This window comes from Raphanus sativus, chromosome 4, assembly GCF_000801105.2.
Source record: "Raphanus sativus cultivar WK10039 chromosome 4, ASM80110v3, whole genome shotgun sequence".
NCBI lineage: Eukaryota > Viridiplantae > Streptophyta > Magnoliopsida > Brassicales > Brassicaceae > Raphanus > Raphanus sativus.
This window is the reverse complement of record NC_079514.1, coordinates 7,812,215-7,835,692: the sequence shown is the minus strand read 5'-3', so window position 1 is coordinate 7,835,692 and position 23,478 is coordinate 7,812,215. Positions and strand designations below refer to the sequence as shown.

General features: G+C 35.1%; 3 protein-coding genes across 3 annotated transcripts; all 3 read right to left on the bottom strand.

Moving 5' to 3' along the window:
• Positions 1-257: 257 nt before the first annotated feature.
• Positions 258-2,677, bottom strand: LOC108854582 (probable aminotransferase TAT3). The gene is made up of 7 exons (XM_018628184.2): positions 2,336-2,677; positions 1,718-2,060; positions 1,391-1,609; positions 1,170-1,229; positions 895-1,050; positions 707-800; positions 258-539 (listed from the first exon to the last, which is right to left on the bottom strand). Exons 1-7 carry the CDS (start codon positions 2,608-2,610, stop codon positions 361-363), a joined length of 1,326 nt encoding a protein of 441 aa, XP_018483686.1. The 5' UTR covers positions 2,611-2,677; the 3' UTR covers positions 258-360.
• A 2,581-nt stretch (positions 2,678-5,258) lies between these two features.
• Positions 5,259-6,495, bottom strand: LOC108836108 (probable aminotransferase TAT3). The gene is made up of 5 exons (XM_057007924.1): positions 6,282-6,495; positions 6,069-6,127; positions 5,795-5,950; positions 5,572-5,701; positions 5,259-5,434 (listed from the first exon to the last, which is right to left on the bottom strand). The coding sequence occupies exons 1-5, from the start codon at positions 6,493-6,495 to the stop codon at positions 5,259-5,261; spliced, it is 735 nt and encodes a 244-aa protein (XP_056863904.1).
• An 11,540-nt stretch (positions 6,496-18,035) lies between these two features.
• Positions 18,036-19,643, bottom strand: LOC108850166 (probable aminotransferase TAT3). Its single transcript, XM_018623743.1, has 3 exons — positions 19,527-19,643; positions 18,657-18,790; positions 18,036-18,384 (listed from the first exon to the last, which is right to left on the bottom strand). Exons 1-3 carry the CDS (start codon positions 19,641-19,643, stop codon positions 18,036-18,038), a joined length of 600 nt encoding a protein of 199 aa, XP_018479245.1.
• Positions 19,644-23,478: the final 3,835 nt, after the last annotated feature.

Sequence of the window (23,478 nt, the reverse complement as noted above, 5' to 3'; positions counted from 1 at the left end):
CCTAAAGAATAGAGATCATGGTCATGAAAAATCAGTTGAACTAAGACAGCTGATTAGTTATAACTCATTTTGATAGCCTTATATTTTAAAATGTTTTTTAGTACTAACAAACCGATAGTCAAGTTTCTGAAAAAACAAACTGATAGTCTAAACTATTATATAAACAAACCAAATTCTCAGCTGGCGGGACGAAGGGTTTCATGTATTTACGGTTTCTAGTTCGGTGGTCAAACGTTTTGGGGGGAGGAAACTAAGGCAGATAAATATTCATGTATTTTTCTCAAATCTTTATTTCATTACCACAAAACATATAGAGATAAACAGCAAGTCTCATGGACTTGTAGCATAAGATGATTACATTCAGATGACAGAGACAACTCTTTGATTAACGACAGTCTTATGACCATTGGGTTTAATACTTTCTTTAGAAATGGCATGACGACCGTAGAAACTTTTTAACCTATCGTATGTCTCCTCTAACTCTGATTCTTCAGTGCCGATCGAGATCCTCACCCAATTGTTCGATCCGAAAGCCACTCCTGCAAAAAGTCCAACAAAAACTATGAATAAATAAACAAAAACATTGATCATATTGTAGATCAATAAGCTTAATTAACTGAAACCTAATGCAAATGGATATAGATAACTATATCATGTGATTTTCATATATATATATATATATATATGTACTAAAAGAGATCAATACCTGGTACAAGGATTAGACTCTCTTCACTGGCTAGCTTCGTGCAAAACTCGAGATCATTTTCTATATTATCTAACACTGATGTGTCAAGCCTTAACTGCAAAATAAATCATTTACAAAATTATGATCCATATACATGTAGATTGTGAGTTTATGTTCCGTAATAATGAGTTGAAAATCAAAGAAAATACCCATAAGTAAGAACAAGATTCAGGTTTCTTGGGGCAAAAAAGACAAGGAATGTCCCGTAGCCTCTCAAATGAAAGCTCTACGTTGCGTTTCATAGCTTTATTCTTCTTGACGAAGTACTCCTTTGGTGTTTTCTCCAATATTTCAGGAAGTGCTTCCTAAGAAAATCAATAAAGAAGGATAGAAAGTCACATCATTTAGAAACGTTTGTTTATTAGGAAACCGAAACTCTATGATAAGAGCTGATACGTGTAATTGTTAGCCAGGGACTACCAACCTGAAGAATAAATGATGGTTGTGGAGTTAACTCAAGACAATCCTCTATTGATTGGAGTACCTGGTGTCAAGAAAAGCCAAAAACTTCAATTAGCTAGACTTTCTAATGAGTCTCCACAAATCATATAATTAAATTGCTGGTTATAGTTGTTATATTTTACTTTTTATACGTCTACAAAACACCTTTTAATTAAGAAATCAGTTAAAAGGAAATTGACTAACCCCTGCTTGTTTAAGAATGCTATTAGAATCGTTGATGGCCATCCAGCCGATTCTCCAGCCAGGTACAACCCATCCTTTGGATATGGATCCGAGCGTGATCACCGGAGCTATTGATGCAAATATCCCCATTGGAACAAAGGGTCTGTCTCCATATACAACCTGATCATATACTTCGTCGGATATAACCAGTATACCGAGTTTCCTAGCCATCTCCGCAACCTAAAGATAGATCAATATAACAAACATGTTAGTTCGTATACCAATAAAAATTCTAACACTACACAATATCACACATATATAAAGGCTATATATGAAAAAAAACTACACCTTTTTAAGATGATCGTAAGTGTAGACATTTCCACATGGATTGTTGGGGTTGACAAGAACAAGTGCGACTGTATTCTTATCGGCAGCAGCCTCGAGGGCGTCCAGATCAATCTCAAAATCTCTTTCCGGGAGAAGATCGTATTTGCGAACTTCGACACCGCTGTACATAGCGCGAGCATCATAGTGAGGATATACTGGATTAGGAAGCAGAATGTTGGCTGCTGGATTGCCTGCGAGAGAATCTATTAAGATCTCAATCGCTTGGTTGCATCCGCCCGTGATATATACATCCTCCGGCCTTAGCTTAGTAGGAAGCTCGCCATTTAGATAATCTACCACCGCCCTGAGAAAAAAAAAATACAATTCAGTCATTCGCAATCTCATCTTACGAGCAACTCTATTCAAAGTTTTTAGAAGATATCTCAGCAATAAAGAATCTTCTGTATTATTAATTTTTTTTAACCACATATCATTAATTTTTTTGTGACTGATTTAACTATTATTAAAAACTAAAATTTAACTCAAAAAGAAATATAATATATGAAAATACTAATTAAGTTATTGATTATAAACTTTATTTTTCTGTTTTTGATAAAATAATGAATTTTCAGATCCAACCTTCTAGCATTAGAAGTTCCGGGGCTAGGTGCATATGAGTTGGCCATGCCGGAGCGGACGGCTGCAGCCACCGCTTCTTCCGCTTCAGGGCAAGTCTTGAAGCTATTAGTCAAGCAGGGTAAAATGGTCTTTCCATTGTTGAAGTTGCAGTGTTTAAACATTCCAAAGACGAGTTTTTTCAACGTCACCGCAGCTGCATCACTCGTCGCACCGTTTCCTTTGAACTGCCAAACAACGTCGTTTGTAGTGCAGTTAATATTACCGTTGCTCGCCATCGATTATCTTCGTTTTGCGTTAAGGTTCTTCTTTTAGTTATGAATACAAGTTTGCTTGTTGTGGGTACATCTCATCCCTGTCGAGCCCTTTATAAAAGGCCACATGGCGAATAAAATAACAAGACTTTTTTTTCAGCAGAATAAAAAAGTCAAATTCATCACAGAAAACATGCAGCAATATTTAGTATTCTTTAGAGTACAATAGTACATATTAAAAAGGTATTAAGAAAAAAGACGGAGTACATATTAAAAATATAGTTAGTTCGGTATGTATTATCCATACGTTATTTATTAGAACTATAACGTGCTCATTCCATTATTATAAACAGAGGGCCACCTATTATTGACTCAATGCCACATGTTATAATAATTTTATTTACGAATTTGAGTTTTGATTTAAATTTTGTTTTTTATTTTATTTTAAAGTTGTATAATTATGTTAATTAAATTATAAAAATATTACTGAACGATTAGTCAAACAACTGAACCAAGGAAATTTCCAAAGTTTTGGATTTTGTTATTTCGGTTTTGTTTTTGGTTTGATTCAAATAAAAAAGTTAGGAGTCCCATAAAATCTCAATCTCGAGAGGACAACATTAGGGGATGGATGAAGAGGTATTATATATCAGCCTATGTTCGTGTTTCAAGCCCGAGAGATCTTGTTTCTGATTTCAAAATGGAGGAGAGGTATTATAAGAAGATTTTTTTCAGCAGAATAAAAAAGTCAAATTCAACACAGAAAACATGCAGCAATATTTAGTATTCTTTAAAGTACATATTAAAAAGGTATTAAAAAAAAGACAGAGTACATATTAAAAGATAGTTAAGTACATGTGCATTCATAAATCTATTCGGATTCAGTTAATATATTCGGCTTTTGATTTTTAGAGTTAAAACTTTAAATTGTATCCACATATTCATAATTAATTATGTATTTTTTTAACCAAAATTCAAATATGCTTTAAATCCTCAAAATGCAAAAATTAAATAATTTAAATATTAAAATTGAATAATGTAAGACTAAATATTTAAATTTACATAAAAATTAGTTGAATTTAAATATTTGGATGGAGAACAAATAAATATTTTCAGATAATGAACATTTTTCTGTTATGTTTATATATATATATATATATATATATATATATAATATATATATATATATATATATATATATATATATATTTGTGACTATATTGATAATTTTTAGATATTTTCATATTTTTTGAACATCTAATAGATATAAATTTAAAAATATTAGCATATTTGAATGTATAATTTCTATTTAAGATATTTTTGGTATCTAAAATATTTTAGTTTAGATTATATCCGCGTCTGTTTATCTGGATATTAAATTTTTAGATCTATGTTAGTACTTAATTATTTTTAGTTTGTATTTAATATTACTTTGAAATCTAGTTCGGTTCGGTTCTACAGATCTAGATATTTCACCCAAACTTATTTTCTTCTACTAATATAAAACAAAATAAATAAAATTTAAACCAAATATTTTGGCTTATTTTACATACATAATTATTAGAATATTTTTTAATAATATCAATAAAAATGGTTGACCGTTATGTCAATATTCTTGAACATGTTGCAAAACTGACGTATTCCATAACCAATAATGTGTATTTTCTTATAAAAAATATTGGTAAATATAATAAAACACGATACAATCGAGTGAAAAGTGTTACATGTGCGTGGAAAATAATGTGATTTCTACACTCGACACCTGAATTATGTTTTTCAATCGATTTCACGAATCTTTTTTAAGCTTTTCTTATTTCTTATTTCTTTCTAGTAATATGATTATGTTTCTAATTTTTGGTTAAATGTGAAAATTCCGTAAACAACAACAATTATTTATTACATTCATGTACAGAAGCCTCAACAATGGCTAAGTTCGACAATATATGAAACTTTCAATTTTTTAAAACATTCTTATTCAAATATTTTAGTTGATGTTAATTTTAATGATTTTATAATTTTTTTCTTTCAAAATGTAATTATTCAGTAGTTGTACGAAGATAATTTCGGTTCAATGATACAAAGGTTAATAATTCATGAACTAAAAATAAACTGATTAAAAAAATTAGTGTAAACACATTAAATCTCTGCGAAGGGGTTAAAAAACTAGAATGTGAACGTATTAATTGTCAAATGATTATGAGGTCAACACTTCAGTGTATTCAAATTAAAATCGATTTAAGGTTTCCACATGTCAATTGCAGTGTGAAAGCATTAAATGACAATGTTTCGGGATTGATATTAGATTGAATCCGTAAGGTCGCACAAAATCATATATATTTCTTTTTCTATTTATAACTGATATTTTGAATTATAGTTTTATACTTTTTAAATTATATCTTAAATTATTTTTTTAGTATTAATGAACTAATGGTAAAGTTTTTTTTAAAAAAAACTGATAGTCTAACCTATTATATAAACAAACCAAAGTCTCAGCTAGCCGGACGAAAGGTTTCATGTATTTACGGTTTCTAGTTCGGTGGTCGGACATTTTGGGTGGAACTAAGGCGGATAAATATTCATGTATTTTTCTCAAATCTTTATTTAATTTCATTACCACAAGACATATAGATAAACAGCAAGTCTAGTAGACTTGTAGCATAAGATCATTACAATCAGATAACAGCAACAATTCTCTGATTAACAGTCTTATGACCATTGGGTTTAATACTTTCTTTGGAAATGGCATGACGGCCGTAGAAACTTTTTAACCTGTCATATGTCTCCTCTAACTCTGATTCTTCAGTGCCGATCGAGATCCTCACCCAATTCTTCGATCCGAAAGCCACTCCTACAAAAGTCCAACAAAAAATATAAATAAATAAACAAAAACATTGATCATATTCCAGATCAATAAGCTTAATTAACTGAAACCTAATGCATATGGATAAAGATATATACATATATATAGTTAAAAGAGATCAATACCTGGTACAAGGACTAGACTCTCTTCACTGGCTAGCTTAGTGCAAAACTCGAGATCGTTTTTTTTTTTTTTTGCTAAACTGAAAGAGAGATCGTTTTTTATATTATCCAACACTGATGTGTCAAGCCTTAACTGCAAAATAAATCATTTACAAAGTTATGATCCATATACATGTAGATTATGAGTTTATGTTCTGTAATAATGAGTTAAAATCAAAGAAAATACCCATAAATAAGAACAAGATTCAGGTTTCTTGGGGCAAAAAAGACAAGGAATGTCCCGTAGCCTCTCAAATGAAAGCTCTACGTTGCGTTTCATAGCTTTATTCTTCTTGGCGAAGTACTCCTTTGGTGTTTTCTCCAATATTTCAGGAAGTGCTTCCTATGAAAATCAATAAAGAAGGATAGAAAGTCACATCATTTAGAAACGTTTGTTTTTAGAAAACCGAAACTCTATGATAAGAGCTGGTATGTGTAATTGTTAGTCAGGGACTACCAACCTGAAGAATAAATGACGGTTGTGGAGTTAACTCAAGACAATCCTCTATTGATTGGACTACTTGGTGTCAAGAAAAGCCAAAAAGTTCAATTAGACTTTCTAATCAATGTCCACAAATCGTATAATTAAATTGCTGGTTATAGTTGTTATATTTTACTCTTTAAACGTCTACAAAAACTCCTTTTAATTAAGAAATCAGTTAAAGGAAATTTACTAACCCCTGCTTGTTTAAGAATGCTATTAGAATCGTTGATGGTCATCCAGCCGATTCTCCAGCCAGGTACAACCCATCCTTTGGATATGGATCCGAGCGTGATCACCGGAGCTATCGATGCAAATATCCCCATTGGAACAAAGGGCCTGTCTCCATATACAACCTGATCATATACTTCGTCGGATATAACCAGTACACCGAGTTTCCTAGCCATCTCCGCAACCTAAAGATAGACCAATAACAAAAAAAACATGTTAGTTCGTATACTAATAAAAATTCTAACACTATACAATATCACACTTATATAAAGACTATATATGAATAAAAAAACTGTAGAAGCTGGAAAACGGAATCGATACAAACGATATATATTTACAAAACGACGTTAAGGAAAGTAACGAAATGAACATGGAGGCGAGATATGATCTCTTTCCTTAACTCTAAATATTCGCTCCGTAGTGAGACGGGCACTGGCGAAATATTGAGTCCCAGGATACAACCATGGCAGACGATTCACGCTTCACTCGTGAACGCCCTATCGAACTATAATCTACGAAACACTCTCGGAAATAGACTTACGCTAAGGGAGTTTCTTTGTTGGTTTTGCGAAAAGTAAAGTCGTGAATAATGAATGAAGAGGAGGCGAGTATTTAAAGAAGAGAGCGAGATTTGATTTTCGAAACTGTTGCACACGTTTTGCAAAAAATATCTCTGAAATCTCGGAAGTGGGAAGTTGAGCAACTTTCTCCGCAAGACTTCTCTTCTGTTGACTCGTTCTAATCCATTTCGAACAGACAGACTTCGTGTCGTTTTCAAACGAACTACGCGTTGTTTATTCACGAACGTCATGCTGTTTTTCATGAAATAGAATGGCAAAACATTGAGCTTAACTTGGTCCAAAAAGAATAGTCTTAATGGGCCGGAGGCCCTCCACCAAGACCCAAGACCCAAGACCCAAGACCCAAGACCCAAGACCCAAGACCCAAGACCCAAGCCCAAGCCCAAGCCCAAGCCCAAGCCCAAGCCCAAGCCCACGCCCACGCCCACGCCCACGCCGAGCCGAGCCGAGCCGGACGGACGGCGGCGGCGGCGCGCGCGTGGAGAGCCATCCCTTCTACTGAGTTGTTTACACACTCATAGCAAGGGACCATATATAAACAACTCTATTCCTCTCTTCATTTCCGATGTGGGACTCTTCCACATTGGCAATTCTCATTTAAATGACATTTTACTAGGCCTACAGCATCTGAAGCCCAATGCCATTTTTATTCACATTATTAATAAAAGCCCATGGCTATTATTGATCCAACAATCCCCCACATGAATAGAAATGACTCTAAACATATGCAGACTAAATGCAGACTCGATAGACTCTAAAACTTAAAACTTTACTGACTAGACTTAAACTAAAGACTAGACAGACTGACTTATCGAGAGTGTTTGCGAAAAATTCACTGTGTTTGAGTAGGTGGCATTTTTAAGCCTTGAACCACTCATAGTTAATATCTGTCGGGTTTACTTTACCAGAAGGTGAACTTGATGTCTTGAACCAACCGGTGTTTTATGTAAACCGAGACAACAGGCACAACGCAGCTTCATTTTCTCGTAGAACTTAGTTCTCTATTGTGTTCATTGTGGCCCTGAACTATTCCTGGTTTTCATGAGTGAACTTAGAGAATATAGCCTTGCATTCATTCTCCTAGAAACGGCCCCATTTCACACTCATTAGGTGATTGACCATGAAAAGTATTGAGTAATACTTCGCTTAGAAGCTATGGAATCATTAAAAGCATATGCTTATCCTTCTCTCATTCGTTAGCACTTATCATCTTTAGGAGCTGGGATGAGACTACTTTGTCTCAAAGTGCTTTGGTTAGATTCTACTTGATTTTGTTTTCCCTTTGAACCTACGTCTTGGGATCTCCAGTCATGATAGGTAAGGTTGCAGTCAAGCATCCTCATTAGTTATAGGCTTTAAACCCATTCCTTTTGATGATTTAGCAACAACATCTCTTGGCAAACCTTTAGTGAATGGATCCGCTAGGTTGTCAGCCGATTTGATGTAGTCAATTGTGATTACACCAGTTGAGATAAGTTGTCTAATGGTTTTATGTCGTCTTCTAATGTGACGAGATTTACCATTGTAGAGATTATTCTGAGCCCGAGCTATAGCTGATTGACTATCGCAATGTATTCTTATAGCTGGTATAGGTTTCTCCCACATAGGAACATCTTCCAAAAAATTTCTAAGCCATTCAGCTTCTTCTGCTGCTTTGTCTAATGCTATGAACTCAGATTCCATAGTTGACCTAGCTAGCACTGTTTGTTTGGTAGATTTCCAAGATATTGCCGCTCCTCCTAGTGTAAAAACATATCCACTTGTGGATTTTGAGTTTTTAGAATCTGATATCCAGTTAGCGTCACTGTATCCTTCTAAAACTGCTGGTTCTTTACCATAGTGAAGCCCAAAATCTTTGGTGTAGCGCAAGTAATTGAGTACTCTCGTTATAGCTTTCCAGTGTGTATGACCTGGATTACTTGTATATCGACTAAGTACGTTTACTGCATGCGCTAGATCTGGTCTTGTACAATTGGTCAAGTACATGAGACTTCCGATCACACGTGCATACTCGTTTTGAGAAACCGCTTCACCTGAATTTTTTGTCAAGTGCATTTGGGGATCTAACGGAGTTTTTGCAGTACTATTAGAGTAGTTTTTAAATCTCTCTAATATTGTTTCAGCATAATGAGATTGAGTTAAAGTAATTCCATTTGAATTTCTTATGATTTTAACCCCGAGAATAACATCTGCTAATCCCAAATCTTTCATCTCAAATTTTCCTTTGAGCATGTTTTTTGTTTGATTGATAATGTCTTTATTGCTTCCAATAATGAGCATATCATCTACATATAAACATAACAAAACATACGCATTTTTGGTAATTTTGTAGTATATGCATTTATCACATTCATTTATTTTGAAACCATTTGACATCATTGTGTTGTCAAATTTTTCGTGCCATTGTTTAGGAGCTTGTTTAAGCCCATATAGTGACTTTACAAGTCGGCATACTTTGTCTTCCTGTCCAGGAATGACATGACCCTCAGGTTGTTTCATGTAAATTTCTTCTTCTAAATCACCATTTAGAAAAGCTGTTTTTACATCCATTTGATGGATTTCTAAGTCTCTTAAGGCTGCGATAGCTATCATCGACCTTATAGATGTTATTCTGGTTACTGGAGAATATGTATCAAAATAGTCAAAGCCTTCCCTTTGTCGGAACCCTTGAACTACAAGCCTAGCTTTATATTTTCCACCAGGTTTTCGTGTCATTATCCATCTATTACCTAATGCTTTGCAGCCAGGTGGTAAATCCGTTACGTACCATGTGTAATTTTGCATGATAGAATCGAATTCACTTTTGACAGCTTCATTCCAAAACGGAGCTTCGGGTGAAGCCATAGCTTCTGCCAAAGTTTTTGGAACATTTTCTACTAGAAATGCCATTAGGAAATCATCACCAAAAGATTTCTCCTTTCGAGCTCTTTTGCTTCTCCGAGGTTCATCTTTTTCTTCATTTTCTGAGATATCATTTATAGAAACTTCAACGTTTGTCTCAATTTCTGAGTCCTTGTCGTTGTCTCTTTCTTCTCGAGTTCGTTTTGAACCATGTTTTTCCTTGTATGGAAAAATATTTTCGAAGAAAGATGCATTTCTAGACTCCATGACTGAATTTTTATGGATGTCTGATATTTCAGATTCATGTACCAGAAACCGATACGCAGTACTATTATGTGCATATCCAATGAAAATGCAATCCACTGTTTTAGGTCCAATAGTGACCTTCTTTGGTGGCGGTACTGCAACTTTTGCCAAGCACCCCCACACTTTGAGGTATTTATACGAAGGTAAATTACCTTTCCATAATTCATATGGAGTTTTGCCAGTTATTTTGTGTGGAATCTTGTTGAGGATATAATTAGTGGTAAGCAACGCTTCCCCCCACATGTTCTGGGGTGACCCAGATTCCTGCAACATTGCATTCATCATCTCTTTAAGAGTTCGATTTTTTCGTTCAGCAACTCCATTAGATTCTGGTGAATAAGGGGCTGTAGTTTGATGTATTATTCCATGTTCCTTACAAAATGAATTGAATGGACCATCATACTCGCCTCCTCTGTCGCTTCTAACTACCTTAATAGTTGTTTTAAGCTGATTTTCGACCTCGATTTTAAATTCTTTGAATTTATCTAAGGTTTCATCTTTGCTATGTAAAAGATAAACATAACAATATTTTGTGCAGTCATCTATGAAGGTCACAAAGTACTTTTTTCCACCTCTAGTTGGCATATATTTTAAATCACATAAATCAGTGTGAATTAAATCTAGAGGTTTATTAGTTCTTTCAACACGAGGTGAGGGCGTTTTTGTGAGCTTAGCCTGTACGCAAACTTCACATTTTTGTTTACTTGTTTTAAACTTGGGAATTAAATTTAAATTCATCAATCTTTGTATAGATTTATTATTTACATGGCCTAATCTTTCATGCCATATATTAAACGATTCTTATTTAGAGTTAAGATTGTAGAAGCTGGAAAACGGAATCGATACAAACGATATATATTTACAAAACGACGTTAAGGAAAGTAACGAAATGAACATGGAGGCGAGATATGATCTCTTTCCTTAACTCTAAATATTCGCTCCGTAGTGAGACGGGCACTGGCGAAATATTGAGTCCCAGGATACAACCATGGCAGACGATTCACGCTTCACTCGTGAACGCCCTATCGAACTATAATCTACGAAACACTCTCGGAAATAGACTTACGCTAAGGGAGTTTCTTTGTTGGTTTTGCGAAAAGTAAAGTCGTGAATAATGAATGAAGAGGAGGCGAGTATTTAAAGAAGAGAGCGAGATTTGATTTTCGAAACTGTTGCACACGTTTTGCAAAAAATATCTCTGAAATCTCGGAAGTGGGAAGTTGAGCAACTTTCTCCGCAAGACTTCTCTTCTGTTGACTCGTTCTAATCCATTTCGAACAGACAGACTTCGTGTCGTTTTCAAACGAACTACGCGTTGTTTATTCACGAACGTCATGCTGTTTTTCATGAAATAGAATGGCAAAACATTGAGCTTAACTTGGTCCAAAAAGAATAGTCTTAATGGGCCGGAGGCCCTCCACCAAGACCCAAGACCCAAGACCCAAGACCCAAGACCCAAGCCCAAGCCCAAGCCCAAGCCCAAGCCCACGCCCACGCCCACGCCGAGCCGAGCCGAGCCGGACGGACGGCGGCGGCGGCGCGCGCGTGGAGAGCCATCCCTTCTACTGAGTTGTTTACACACTCATAGCAAGGGACCATATATAAACAACTCTATTCCTCTCTTCATTTCCGATGTGGGACTCTTCCACATTGGCAATTCTCATTTAAATGACATTTTACTAGGCCTACAGCATCTGAAGCCCAATGCCATTTTTATTCACATTATTAATAAAAGCCCATGGCTATTATTGATCCAACAATCCCCCACATGAATAGAAATGACTCTAAACATATGCAGACTAAATGCAGACTCGATAGACTCTAAAACTTAAAACTTTACTGACTAGACTTAAACTAAAGACTAGACAGACTGACTTATCGAGAGTGTTTGCGAAAAATTCACTGTGTTTGAGTAGGTGGCATTTTTAAGCCTTGAACCACTCATAGTTAATATCTGTCGGGTTTACTTTACCAGAAGGTGAACTTGATGTCTTGAACCAACCGGTGTTTTATGTAAACCGAGACAACAGGCACAACGCAGCTTCATTTTCTCGTAGAACTTAGTTCTCTATTGTGTTCATTGTGGCCCTGAACTATTCCTGGTTTTCATGAGTGAACTTAGAGAATATAGCCTTGCATTCATTCTCCTAGAAACGGCCCCATTTCACACTCATTAGGTGATTGACCATGAAAAGTATTGAGTAATACTTCGCTTAGAAGCTATGGAATCATTAAAAGCATATGCTTATCCTTCTCTCATTCGTTAGCACTTATCATCTTTAGGAGCTGGGATGAGACTACTTTGTCTCAAAGTGCTTTGGTTAGATTCTACTTGATTTTGTTTTCCCTTTGAACCTACGTCTTGGGATCTCCAGTCATGATAGGTAAGGTTGCAGTCAAGCATCCTCATTAGTTATAGGCTTTAAACCCATTCCTTTTGATGATTTAGCAACAACATCTCTTGGCAAACCTTTAGTGAATGGATCCGCTAGGTTGTCAGCCGATTTGATGTAGTCAATTGTGATTACACCAGTTGAGATAAGTTGTCTAATGGTTTTATGTCGTCTTCTAATGTGACGAGATTTACCATTGTAGAGATTATTCTGAGCCCGAGCTATAGCTGATTGACTATCGCAATGTATTCTTATAGCTGGTATAGGTTTCTCCCACATAGGAACATCTTCCAAAAAATTTCTAAGCCATTCAGCTTCTTCTGCTGCTTTGTCTAATGCTATGAACTCAGATTCCATAGTTGACCTAGCTAGCACTGTTTGTTTGGTAGATTTCCAAGATATTGCCGCTCCTCCTAGTGTAAAAACATATCCACTTGTGGATTTTGAGTTTTTAGAATCTGATATCCAGTTAGCGTCACTGTATCCTTCTAAAACTGCTGGTTCTTTACCATAGTGAAGCCCAAAATCTTTGGTGTAGCGCAAGTAATTGAGTACTCTCGTTATAGCTTTCCAGTGTGTATGACCTGGATTACTTGTATATCGACTAAGTACGTTTACTGCATGCGCTAGATCTGGTCTTGTACAATTGGTCAAGTACATGAGACTTCCGATCACACGTGCATACTCGTTTTGAGAAACCGCTTCACCTGAATTTTTTGTCAAGTGCATTTGGGGATCTAACGGAGTTTTTGCAGTACTATTAGAGTAGTTTTTAAATCTCTCTAATATTGTTTCAGCATAATGAGATTGAGTTAAAGTAATTCCATTTGAATTTCTTATGATTTTAACCCCGAGAATAACATCTGCTAATCCCAAATCTTTCATCTCAAATTTTCCTTTGAGCATGTTTTTTGTTTGATTGATAATGTCTTTATTGCTTCCAATAATGAGCATATCATCTACATATAAACATAACAAAACATACGCATTTTTGGTAATTTTGTAGTATATGCATTTATCACATTCATTTATTTTGAAACCATTTGACATCATTGTGTTGTCAAATTTTTCGTGCCATTGTTTAGGAGCTTGTTTAAGCCCATATAGTGACTTTACAAGTCGGCATACTTTGTCTTCCTGTCCAGGAATGACATGACCCTCAGGTTGTTTCATGTAAATTTCTTCTTCTAAATCACCATTTAGAAAAGCTGTTTTTACATCCATTTGATGGATTTCTAAGTCTCTTAAGGCTGCGATAGCTATCATCGACCTTATAGATGTTATTCTGGTTACTGGAGAATATGTATCAAAATAGTCAAAGCCTTCCCTTTGTCGGAACCCTTGAACTACAAGCCTAGCTTTATATTTTCCACCAGGTTTTCGTGTCATTATCCATCTATTACCTAATGCTTTGCAGCCAGGTGGTAAATCCGTTACGTACCATGTGTAATTTTGCATGATAGAATCGAATTCACTTTTGACAGCTTCATTCCAAAACGGAGCTTCGGGTGAAGCCATAGCTTCTGCCAAAGTTTTTGGAACATTTTCTACTAGAAATGCCATTAGGAAATCATCACCAAAAGATTTCTCCTTTCGAGCTCTTTTGCTTCTCCGAGGTTCATCTTTTTCTTCATTTTCTGAGATATCATTTATAGAAACTTCAACGTTTGTCTCAATTTCTGAGTCCTTGTCGTTGTCTCTTTTTTCTCGAGTTCGTTTTGAACCATGTTTTTCCTTGTATGGAAAAATATTTTCGAAGAAAGATGCATTTCTAGACTCCATGACTGAATTTTTATGGATGTCTGATATTTCAGATTCATGTACCAGAAACCGATACGCAGTACTATTATGTGCATATCCAATGAAAATGCAATCCACTGTTTTAGGTCCAATAGTGACCTTCTTTGGTGGCGGTACTGCAACTTTTGCCAAGCACCCCCACACTTTGAGGTATTTATACGAAGGTAAATTACCTTTCCATAATTCATATGGAGTTTTGCCAGTTATTTTGTGTGGAATCTTGTTGAGGATATAATTAGTGGTAAGCAACGCTTCCCCCCACATGTTCTGGGGTGACCCAGATTCCTGCAACATTGCATTCATCATCTCTTTAAGAGTTCGATTTTTTCGTTCAGCAACTCCATTAGATTCTGGTGAATAAGGGGCTGTAGTTTGATGTATTATTCCATGTTCCTTACAAAATGAATTGAATGGACCATCATACTCGCCTCCTCTGTCGCTTCTAACTACCTTAATAGTTGTTTTAAGCTGATTTTCGACCTCGATTTTAAATTCTTTGAATTTATCTAAGGTTTCATCTTTGCTATGTAAAAGATAAACATAACAATATTTTGTGCAGTCATCTATGAAGGTCACAAAGTACTTTTTTCCACCTCTAGTTGGCATATATTTTAAATCACATAAATCAGTGTGAATTAAATCTAGAGGTTTATTAGTTCTTTCAACACGAGGTGAGGGCGTTTTTGTGAGCTTAGCCTGTACGCAAACTTCACATTTTTGTTTACTTGTTTTAAACTTGGGAATTAAATTTAAATTCATCAATCTTTGTATAGATTTATTATTTACATGGCCTAATCTTTCATGCCATATATTAAAAGACTCAACCAAATAAGCAACTGGCTCTTTCTTATTCATTGAAACTTTTGGAGCTACAATTTTCGGAGGGACGGTCATTACATTCAACTTGACCAGTCCATCCTTAACATACCCCTTTCCCAAATACATCCCATTCTTCCTAATCACGAGCTTATCCGCCTCAAAGCTTGTGGCGAATCCATTCTTGCTGAGCAAGGTTCCCGAGACCAGGTTTTTCCTCATGTCAGGCACATGCTTCACATTTGTCAGAGTGACCTCACGTCCAGATGTCATCTTCAAAATCACATTGCCGCGTCCTTCAATCTTGGAGACTGCAGTGTTTCCCATCCTGAGCTTCTCCTGAGTCTTGCTTTTCTGATAGGTGCTGAACATCGTCCTATCAGTGCAAATGTGGGTGGTTGCACCAGTGTCATACCACCATTCCCTGGGGTTGTTGCTTTCAACCATGTTGGCTTCAGTCACCACAGCAACAAGATCCTCCTCAGTGAGATTTGCCTGAGCCTTCTCATCTTTGATCTTCTTGCGACACTCAGCAGTCTTGTGTCCCACTTTGTTGCAGTAGTGACACTTCCCCTTGAATCTTTCCACATTCGCATTGATTTCAATGCCTTTGTTCTTGAAGTTTTTTCCAGTAGCCTTCAGTGCTGCAGCAGTTTTCGAAGGCTTTGCTGGAGAATGGGCGTGTGCCTTTCCTTTGCCTTTGTGCTCAGCCATGTTGACACTATGCTCCTTAGCATTGATTTTGTCAGCAATTCGGTTTCTGGATTCCATCTGAAGCCTCATGATAAACTCCTCAAGGCCCATCTTCTTCTTCTTGTGCTTCAGGTAGTTCTTGAAATCCGCATAGCTTGGAGGAAGCTTTTCAATGAAGCTGAGAGTTGTGAATGTCTCGCAGATGGACATCCCTTCAGCTTTGATTTCATGGCAAATGAGCTGGAACGCTTCCACCTGATCCATGATGGGTTTTGAATCCACCATTTTGAAGTCATGAAATTTTGCAACCACATACTTCTGGCAGCCAGCGTCCTCACCTCTGTACTTCTTGTCAAGTGATCTCCATAGCTCCTTCGCCGTTGGAATGTCACAGTAGACACGGTACAATGGGTCAATGAGGCGACCCAAAATGTAGCCTTTGCAGACGAAGTCAGAATGCACCCAAATGTCAACACTTGCGAGAGTGTGCACATCATCAATCCCGTAAGGGACAAGGGGCTTGTCCTCCTGGATGAACTTGTCCAGCTTCAACGTTGTTAGGAAGAACATCATCTTCTTCTGCCACGTTTTGAAGTTTTTGCCATCAAACTGGTCTGGCATCAGTCCTTGAGTGAACAGGCTGGGCACTGACGGAGGAGTTGGTACTGCAACCGGACCACTTGAGGTTCCTAGACCTGAACCCGTTTGATAAAGACCAGCACCGAACAAGCTACGGCGCGTGGTTTCATCAGCACTGTTTCCCGCAGGAAGGGTAGTGGTTGTTGTTGCTGCAGCGGTTGAGGAAGCAGGGATGTTTCCAGCGGTTGTCACACCAGATACATCAGTTGCAGCAACGTTGATTGGAGTTTGCGCGATGGTAGTGTCAACGGGGGTGTTGTTTCCATCCGTCATTTTTCTGTTGAGAAAACATGAAAACGGATTAGTACTCCATCCAACAATAACAAATTATTATTAATATTAGAATAAAATAATAATCTAAATCGATTTTCATTTTTGGTGTTTGAACCAAATCATATCGATTTAAGTCTGAATAAATGTTTTGCAAATTCGCTTAAAGCGTTCGCAGAAACCGTTTATGTAGACTTTTAGATCGTTTCACAAACTCACTTAAGAAAGTGTTCGTGGAAACGATTCTTATATAACACGTAGAATCTAACCAAAGATTGATGAATTTAAATTTAATTCCCAAGTTTAAAACAAGTAAACAAAAATGTGAAGTTTGCGTACAGGCTAAGCTCACAAACGTGTTTTAATGGGAGAATCATTAAATGAGACCCAAGACATAACAATAGAGAACTAAGTTCTACGAGAAAACAGCTTTAGAAAACTATTTAGAGTTAAGATTGTAGAAGCTGGAAAACGGAATCGATACAAACGATATATATTTACAAAACGACGTTAAGGAAAGTAACGAAATGAACATGGAGGCGAGATATGATCTCTTTCCTTAACTCTAAATATTCGCTCCGTAGTGAGACGGGCACTGGCGAAATATTGAGTCCCAGGATACAACCATGGCAGACGATTCACGCTTCACTCGTGAACGCCCTATCGAACTATAATCTACGAAACACTCTCGGAAATAGACTTACGCTAAGGGAGTTTCTTTGTTGGTTTTGCGAAAAGTAAAGTCGTGAATAATGAATGAAGAGGAGGCGAGTATTTAAAGAAGAGAGCGAGATTTGATTTTCGAAACTGTTGCACACGTTTTGCAAAAAATATCTCTGAAATCTCGGAAGTGGGAAGTTGAGCAACTTTCTCCGCAAGACTTCTCTTCTGTTGACTCGTTCTAATCCATTTCGAACAGACAGACTTCGTGTCGTTTTCAAACGAACTACGCGTTGTTTATTCACGAACGTCATGCTGTTTTTCATGAAATAGAATGGCAAAACATTGAGCTTAACTTGGTCCAAAAAGAATAGTCTTAATGGGCCGGAGGCCCTCCACCAAGACCCAAGACCCAAGACCCAAGACCCAAGACCCAAGACCCAAGACCACGCCGAGCCGAGCCGAGCCGAGCCGGACGGACGGCGGCGGCGGCGCGCGCGTGGAGAGCCATCCCTTCTACTGAGTTGTTTACACACTCATAGCAAGGGACCATATATAAACAACTCTATTCCTCTCTTCATTTCCGATGTGGGACTCTTCCACATTGGCAATTCTCATTTAAATGACATTTTACTAGGCCTACAGCATCTGAAGCCCAATGCCATTTTTATTCACATTATTAATAAAAGCCCATGGCTATTATTGATCCAACAAAAACTACACCTTTCTAAGATGATCGTAAGTGTAGACGTTTCCACATGGATTGTTGGGGTTGACAAGAACAAGTGCGACTGTATTCTTATCGGCAGCAGCCTCGAGGGCGTCCAGATCAATCTCAAAATCTCTTTCTGGGAGAAGATCGTATTTGCGAACTTTGACGCCGCTGTACATAGCGCGAGCATCATAGTGAGGATATACCGGATTAGGAAGCAGAATGTTGGCTGCTGGATTGCCTGCGAGAGAATCTATTAAGATCTCAATCGCTTGGTTGCATCCGCCTGTGATATATACATCCTCCGGCCTTAGCTTAGTAGGAAGCTCGCCATTTAGATAATCTGCCACCGTTCTGAGAAAAAATATACAATTTAGTCACTCGCAATCTCATCTTACGAGCAACTCTATTCAAAGTTTTTAGAAGTTATCTCAGCAATAAAAAAATCTTTGTATCATTAATTTTTTTAACCACGTATCATTAATTTTTTTGTGACTGATTTAACTATTATTGAAAACTAAAATTTAATTCAAAAAGAAATATAATGTATGAAAATACTAATTAAGTTATTGATTATAAACTTTATTTTTCTGTTTTTGATAAGATAATGAATTTTCAGATCAAACCTTCTAGCATTAGAAGTTCCAGGGCTAGGTGCATATGAGTTGGCCATGCCGGAGCGGACGGCTGCAGCCACAGCTTCTTCCGCTTCAGGCAGGGGCGGACCTAAGTTGTGGGAGGGTGGGGCATGTGCCCCATACTGATTATATTATTTTCCTGAGCAAATATAACTTGTTGATCAATTAGATCAGTTGGTTACCCGTAATGACAATAGTGGGAAGGGATTAGTGTTCGATTCCCCACACCAATGAGTCTTGTGTCACATTTTTCTTTTTATTATCATTTTCTTCTTAGCTATATCTCATATTTTCCTTTTTTCCTCCATATTTTTATTATCATTTCTACTTGTTACATTTTATATTTTCAATACACATTTATTTGTTTATCAGTTTTTTTGTCAATATGTTATTTGAGAATATAATAAATCATTTTTTAGTAAATCAAAATAATTTGGATCTCATTTACAAAATGTTATTTTTCATCATATTTTATATGAAGCTATTTTATATGAAGCTACTTTTCATCATATTTAATATGAAGCTATTTTTCATCATATTTTATATGAAGCTATTTTACTATAATATGTTGGTCAAAATCATTTTATATCAAAAAAATTTATAAATTAACGAAAAATAGTTTTTATTAATTATTTTAAAGATTCAGATTTTAAAAATAATTGTAAGTTTAATTTTTCTAAATAAAAATTGCATAAACGTAATTTTACTTATCATTATTTTTACTTTTTGTTATGTCATTTATTTGTGCCCCATGCAAATATTTAGTCTGGATCCGCCCCTGGCTTCAGGGCAAGTCTTGAAGCTATTAGTCAAACAGGGTAAATGGTCTTTCCATTGTTGAAGTTGCAGTGTTTAAACATTTCCAAAGACGAGTTTTTTCAACGTCACCGCAGCTGCATCACTCGTCGCACTGTTTCCTTTGAACTGCCAAACAACGTCGTTTGTAGTGCAGTTAATATTACCGTTGCTCGCCATCGATTATCTACGTTTTGCGTTAAGGTTCTTCTTTTAGTTATGAATACAAGTTTGCTTGTTGTGGGTACGTCTCATCCCTGTCGAGCCCTTTATAAAAGGTCACATGGCGAATAAAATAACAAGACTTTTTTTTTCAGCAGAATAAAAAAGTCAAACTCATCACAGAAAACATGCAGCAATATTTAGTATTCTTCAGAGTACATATTAAAAAGGTATTAAGAAAAAGACGGAGTACATATTAAAAGATAGTTAGTTCAGTACATGTATTATCCATACGTTATTTACTATAACTATAACGTGATCGTTCCCTTATTATAAACAGAGGGCCGCCTATTATTGACTCAATGCCACATAAGTTTGACCAATAATACCTATCAATTTAGATTACTATATAACTAGGTAGTACGCATTTGCACGGTGAATAGTTTAGATTATTTATTGTTTGTTGTATTAAAAATATTATTTTTTTCGGTATGTACATTCGTAAATTTATTCGGATTCAGTTGATCTATTCTGATTTTGGATTTTTTGAGTTAGAAACTAAAATTGTATTCACATATTTACAATTAATTATGTATTTTTAACAAAAATTCAAATGTTCTTAAAATCCTCAAAATACGAAAATAAAATAATTTAAACATTAAAATTGAATAATGCAAGATTAAATATTTAAATTTACATAAAACAGTTGAATTTAAATATTTGGATGGAGAACAAATAAATATTTTGGGTATATTGAACATTTTTCTGTTATGTTTAGATATATATTTGTGACTATATTAATAACTTTTAGATATTTTCATATTTTTGAACATCTAATAGATATAAATTTAAAAATATTAGCATATTTGAATATATAATTGCAATTTAAGATATTTTGGTATCTAAAAATATTTTTGTTTAGATTAGATTCGGGTCTGTTTATCTGAATATTAAATTTTAGATCCATGTTTGTACTTAATAAATTTTAGTTTTTATTTAATATTTCTTTGAAATCTAGTTCGGTTTGGTTCTATGGATCTAGATATTTCACCCAAACTTATTTCTTTCTACTAATATAAAGCAAAATAAATAAAATTTAAAAAAAATATTTGGCTTATTTAACATACATAATTATTAGAGCATTTTTAATAATACCAATAAAAATGGTTGACTGTCATGTCAATATTCTTGAACATGTTGCAAAAATTGACGTAGTCTATACTACTAATGTGTATTTTCTTATAAAAAATCTTGGTAAATATAATAAAATACGATACAATCGAGTGAAAAGTGTTACATGTGTGTGAAAAATAATGTGATTTTTACACTCGGCACCCGAATTCTGTTTTTCAATCGACTTCACAAATCGTTTTTAAGTTTTTCTTATTTCTTATTTTTTTCTAGTAATATGATTATGTTTCTAATTTTTGGTTAAATGTGAAAATTCCGTAAAGAAGAACCATATTTGGCTGAACTAAAGATTCAATTTTATTTGTGTAGTGTTTTTCACCTCAGATTTCTTAATTCATAAACAACAATTATTTATTGCATTCATGTACAGAAGCCTCAACCATGGTTAAGTTCGACAATATATGAAACTTTCAATTTCTAAAAACATTCTCATTCATGTATTTTAGTTGATGTGAATCTTAATAATTTTGTAATTTTCTTTTTCAAAATGATATTATTAAGTAGTTGTACGAAGATAATTTCTGTTCAATAATACAAAGGTTAATAATGCATGAACTAAAAATAAGCTGATTAAAAAAATTTAATGTAAACACATTAAATTTTCTGCGGTGGAGTTAAAATATTAGAATGTGAACGCATTAATTCTCAAATGATTGTTAGGTCGACATTTCAGCATACTCAAATTAAAATCGATGTGAGACTGCCATGTGTCCATAGTAGTGTGAAACATTAAATGATAATGTTTCTCTTAATATATAGGAGATGGATATTAGATTGAATTCGTAAGGTCGCGCGGAATCATTTATATTTATATTTCTATTTATAACTGATATTTTAAATTAGAGTTTTATGTTTGATGATTTTTTAAAAACAATTTAAACCTGTATAATTATGCTGTTATAAATTATGAAAAATATTACATACAGTTCTACAACCGATAATTATATTTACCATATAAGTATTCACATGTGACTGCATTCTCAAAGCTACCCTATGAGATATATGCTTGACAATATTCATTGTGACACACTTTCTACGGAGTTCGAAATCCAAACCTCTTGATGTAAAAATATTAATGAATTAGTAGTCAAATCATTGAATCAAGCAAGATTTTGGATTTTGTTATGGTTTTTGGATTTTGTTTTGATTTAAATAACAGTGTCAGGAACCCGATAAAAGCTCCATGGGTGATTAGAGAGGACGACATTAGGGATTGAAGAAGAGGTATATATTACATATCGTCCTATGTCCATGTTTTTCGTCCGCTATTACTACCGTTATCTCCTGTAGTTTAAGTTTCGTAGGTATGTGTAGATCTCAAGCGCTTTTGGTTTTATATACTTGTGATCTTATTTATTTGCAATGTTTATGTATGCGTTTTGCATCTTATCATTACCGAGCATGAGAGGGTCGTTCTTTGAGCACACAATCTTCCTCTTGAATGGCGACATATCCCTTACTAAGTCAGCAAGGAGGCGCTGGAGTAGCCTCTTGGGTATGTCTCCATCCTTGATATGACATCTTTTATCAAGAAATGGTCTTTAACACTTTGCTCGAATCTGTGCAAGAAATATGTCAGGAAGCATGTGAGTTAATGCCTTCGCAACTTACAAGAAAGCCACAGAGGTGATGTTGGCGAAGAAAGGATCGCAAGCAGGGGCGGAGGCAGCTTAAGAGGAGGGGGGTCAGCTGACCCCACTACTTTTGAAAAAAAAATTGTTTTGTTTTAGGTAAAATTTGTATTGACCCCATTACAAAAATAAATTTGACCCCACAAAAATAATTACTAAACATTAAAGATAAAATTTTACTATACAATTAAATTATTTATATTTTTTATCTTTAAAACTTTTGATTTATATTAGTTTTAACCTCTTTTTCTATAGTTACAAAATTATATAAAATCAGTAAACATGTTTTGTTATTTTAAACTTTTAGTAATATGCTAGTTTAAGCCCGAATTGTATTAGGCTCAACTAATAATATAGAAACATTAAAAAATAAATAAACTTAAAAATGAAAAAAAAGAAATTATGTTCCTCTTTCTTGCGAACGGAAGACTACGGCGAACTCCCAACTCGTGCTCCACAATTATTCTTTAGTAAAATTTCAGGTTCGTTTTTATATATTTTCTGCTATATTCTGCTCCATTGTTTATATTATTACTTTATATTCATGATCTGAAAATATTATTTTCTTTGCAAAAATTAAATGATATACATAGCTAGAGTGTCGAACTCATCACTCTATACAACATTTTGGGAACATTTATCATTGTATCTTAAAAGGATTTGACAATTAGTTTTATATATAGTTTCTTTCACCAAAAAAAAAAAAATATTTCAAGATTTAGTCAATAAAACTACTATAAAAAAGTTTCACACTATGAGTAAGATTAGAGTATATTTGTAATTTTTCTGGTTTAAAAATTATGTTTTTGATTTTTTTTTTCTGACACCGGTATAAAAAGTTTCTGGCTCCGCCACTGATCGCAAGTAAGACTGGTTTTGAGGATGAAGTAATTATCACTGGGAGATCCGCTGGGGTGAAGCGCATGACCATCGTGGAGAGGTATCCGACTACTGCCACTAAAGGGAAGAATTCAAAGGTTACTAGGATGACCACCAGATATGCGCAGTAATCTCCTTACCGTTCTCATTCT

What these genes read in the sequence shown, in the direction of transcription:
- LOC108836108 (XM_057007924.1), bottom strand. Translation starts at nt 6,495, where the DNA reads ATGGCTAGGAAACTCGGTGTACTGGTTATATCCGACGAAGTATATGAT. An exon ending in TCTTAAACAAGCAGGGGTTA is followed by an intron (nt 6,128 to 6,281) that starts GTAAATTTCCTT and finishes CTTGACACCAAG; the next exon opens with TAGTCCAATCAATAGAGGAT. An exon ending in AACCGTCATTTATTCTTCAG is followed by an intron (nt 5,951 to 6,068) that starts GTTGGTAGTCCC and finishes TGATTTTCATAG; the next exon opens with GAAGCACTTCCTGAAATATT.
- LOC108850166 (XM_018623743.1), bottom strand. Translation starts at nt 19,643, where the DNA reads ATGGCGAGCAACGGTAATATTAACTGCACTACAAACGACGTTGTTTGG. An exon ending in AAAAACTCGTCTTTGGAAAT is followed by an intron (nt 18,791 to 19,526) that starts GTTTAAACACTG and finishes TAATATAATCAG; the next exon opens with TATGGGGCACATGCCCCACC. An exon ending in GGAACTTCTAATGCTAGAAG is followed by an intron (nt 18,385 to 18,656) that starts GTTTGATCTGAA and finishes ATTTTTTCTCAG; the next exon opens with AACGGTGGCAGATTATCTAA.
- LOC108854582 (XM_018628184.2), bottom strand. Translation starts at nt 2,610, where the DNA reads ATGGCGAGCAACGGTAATATTAACTGCACTACAAACGACGTTGTTTGG. An exon ending in GGAACTTCTAATGCTAGAAG is followed by an intron (nt 2,061 to 2,335) that starts GTTGGATCTGAA and finishes TTTTTTTCTCAG; the next exon opens with GGCGGTGGTAGATTATCTAA. An exon ending in AACCATCATTTATTCTTCAG is followed by an intron (nt 1,051 to 1,169) that starts GTTGGTAGTCCC and finishes TGATTTTCTTAG; the next exon opens with GAAGCACTTCCTGAAATATT.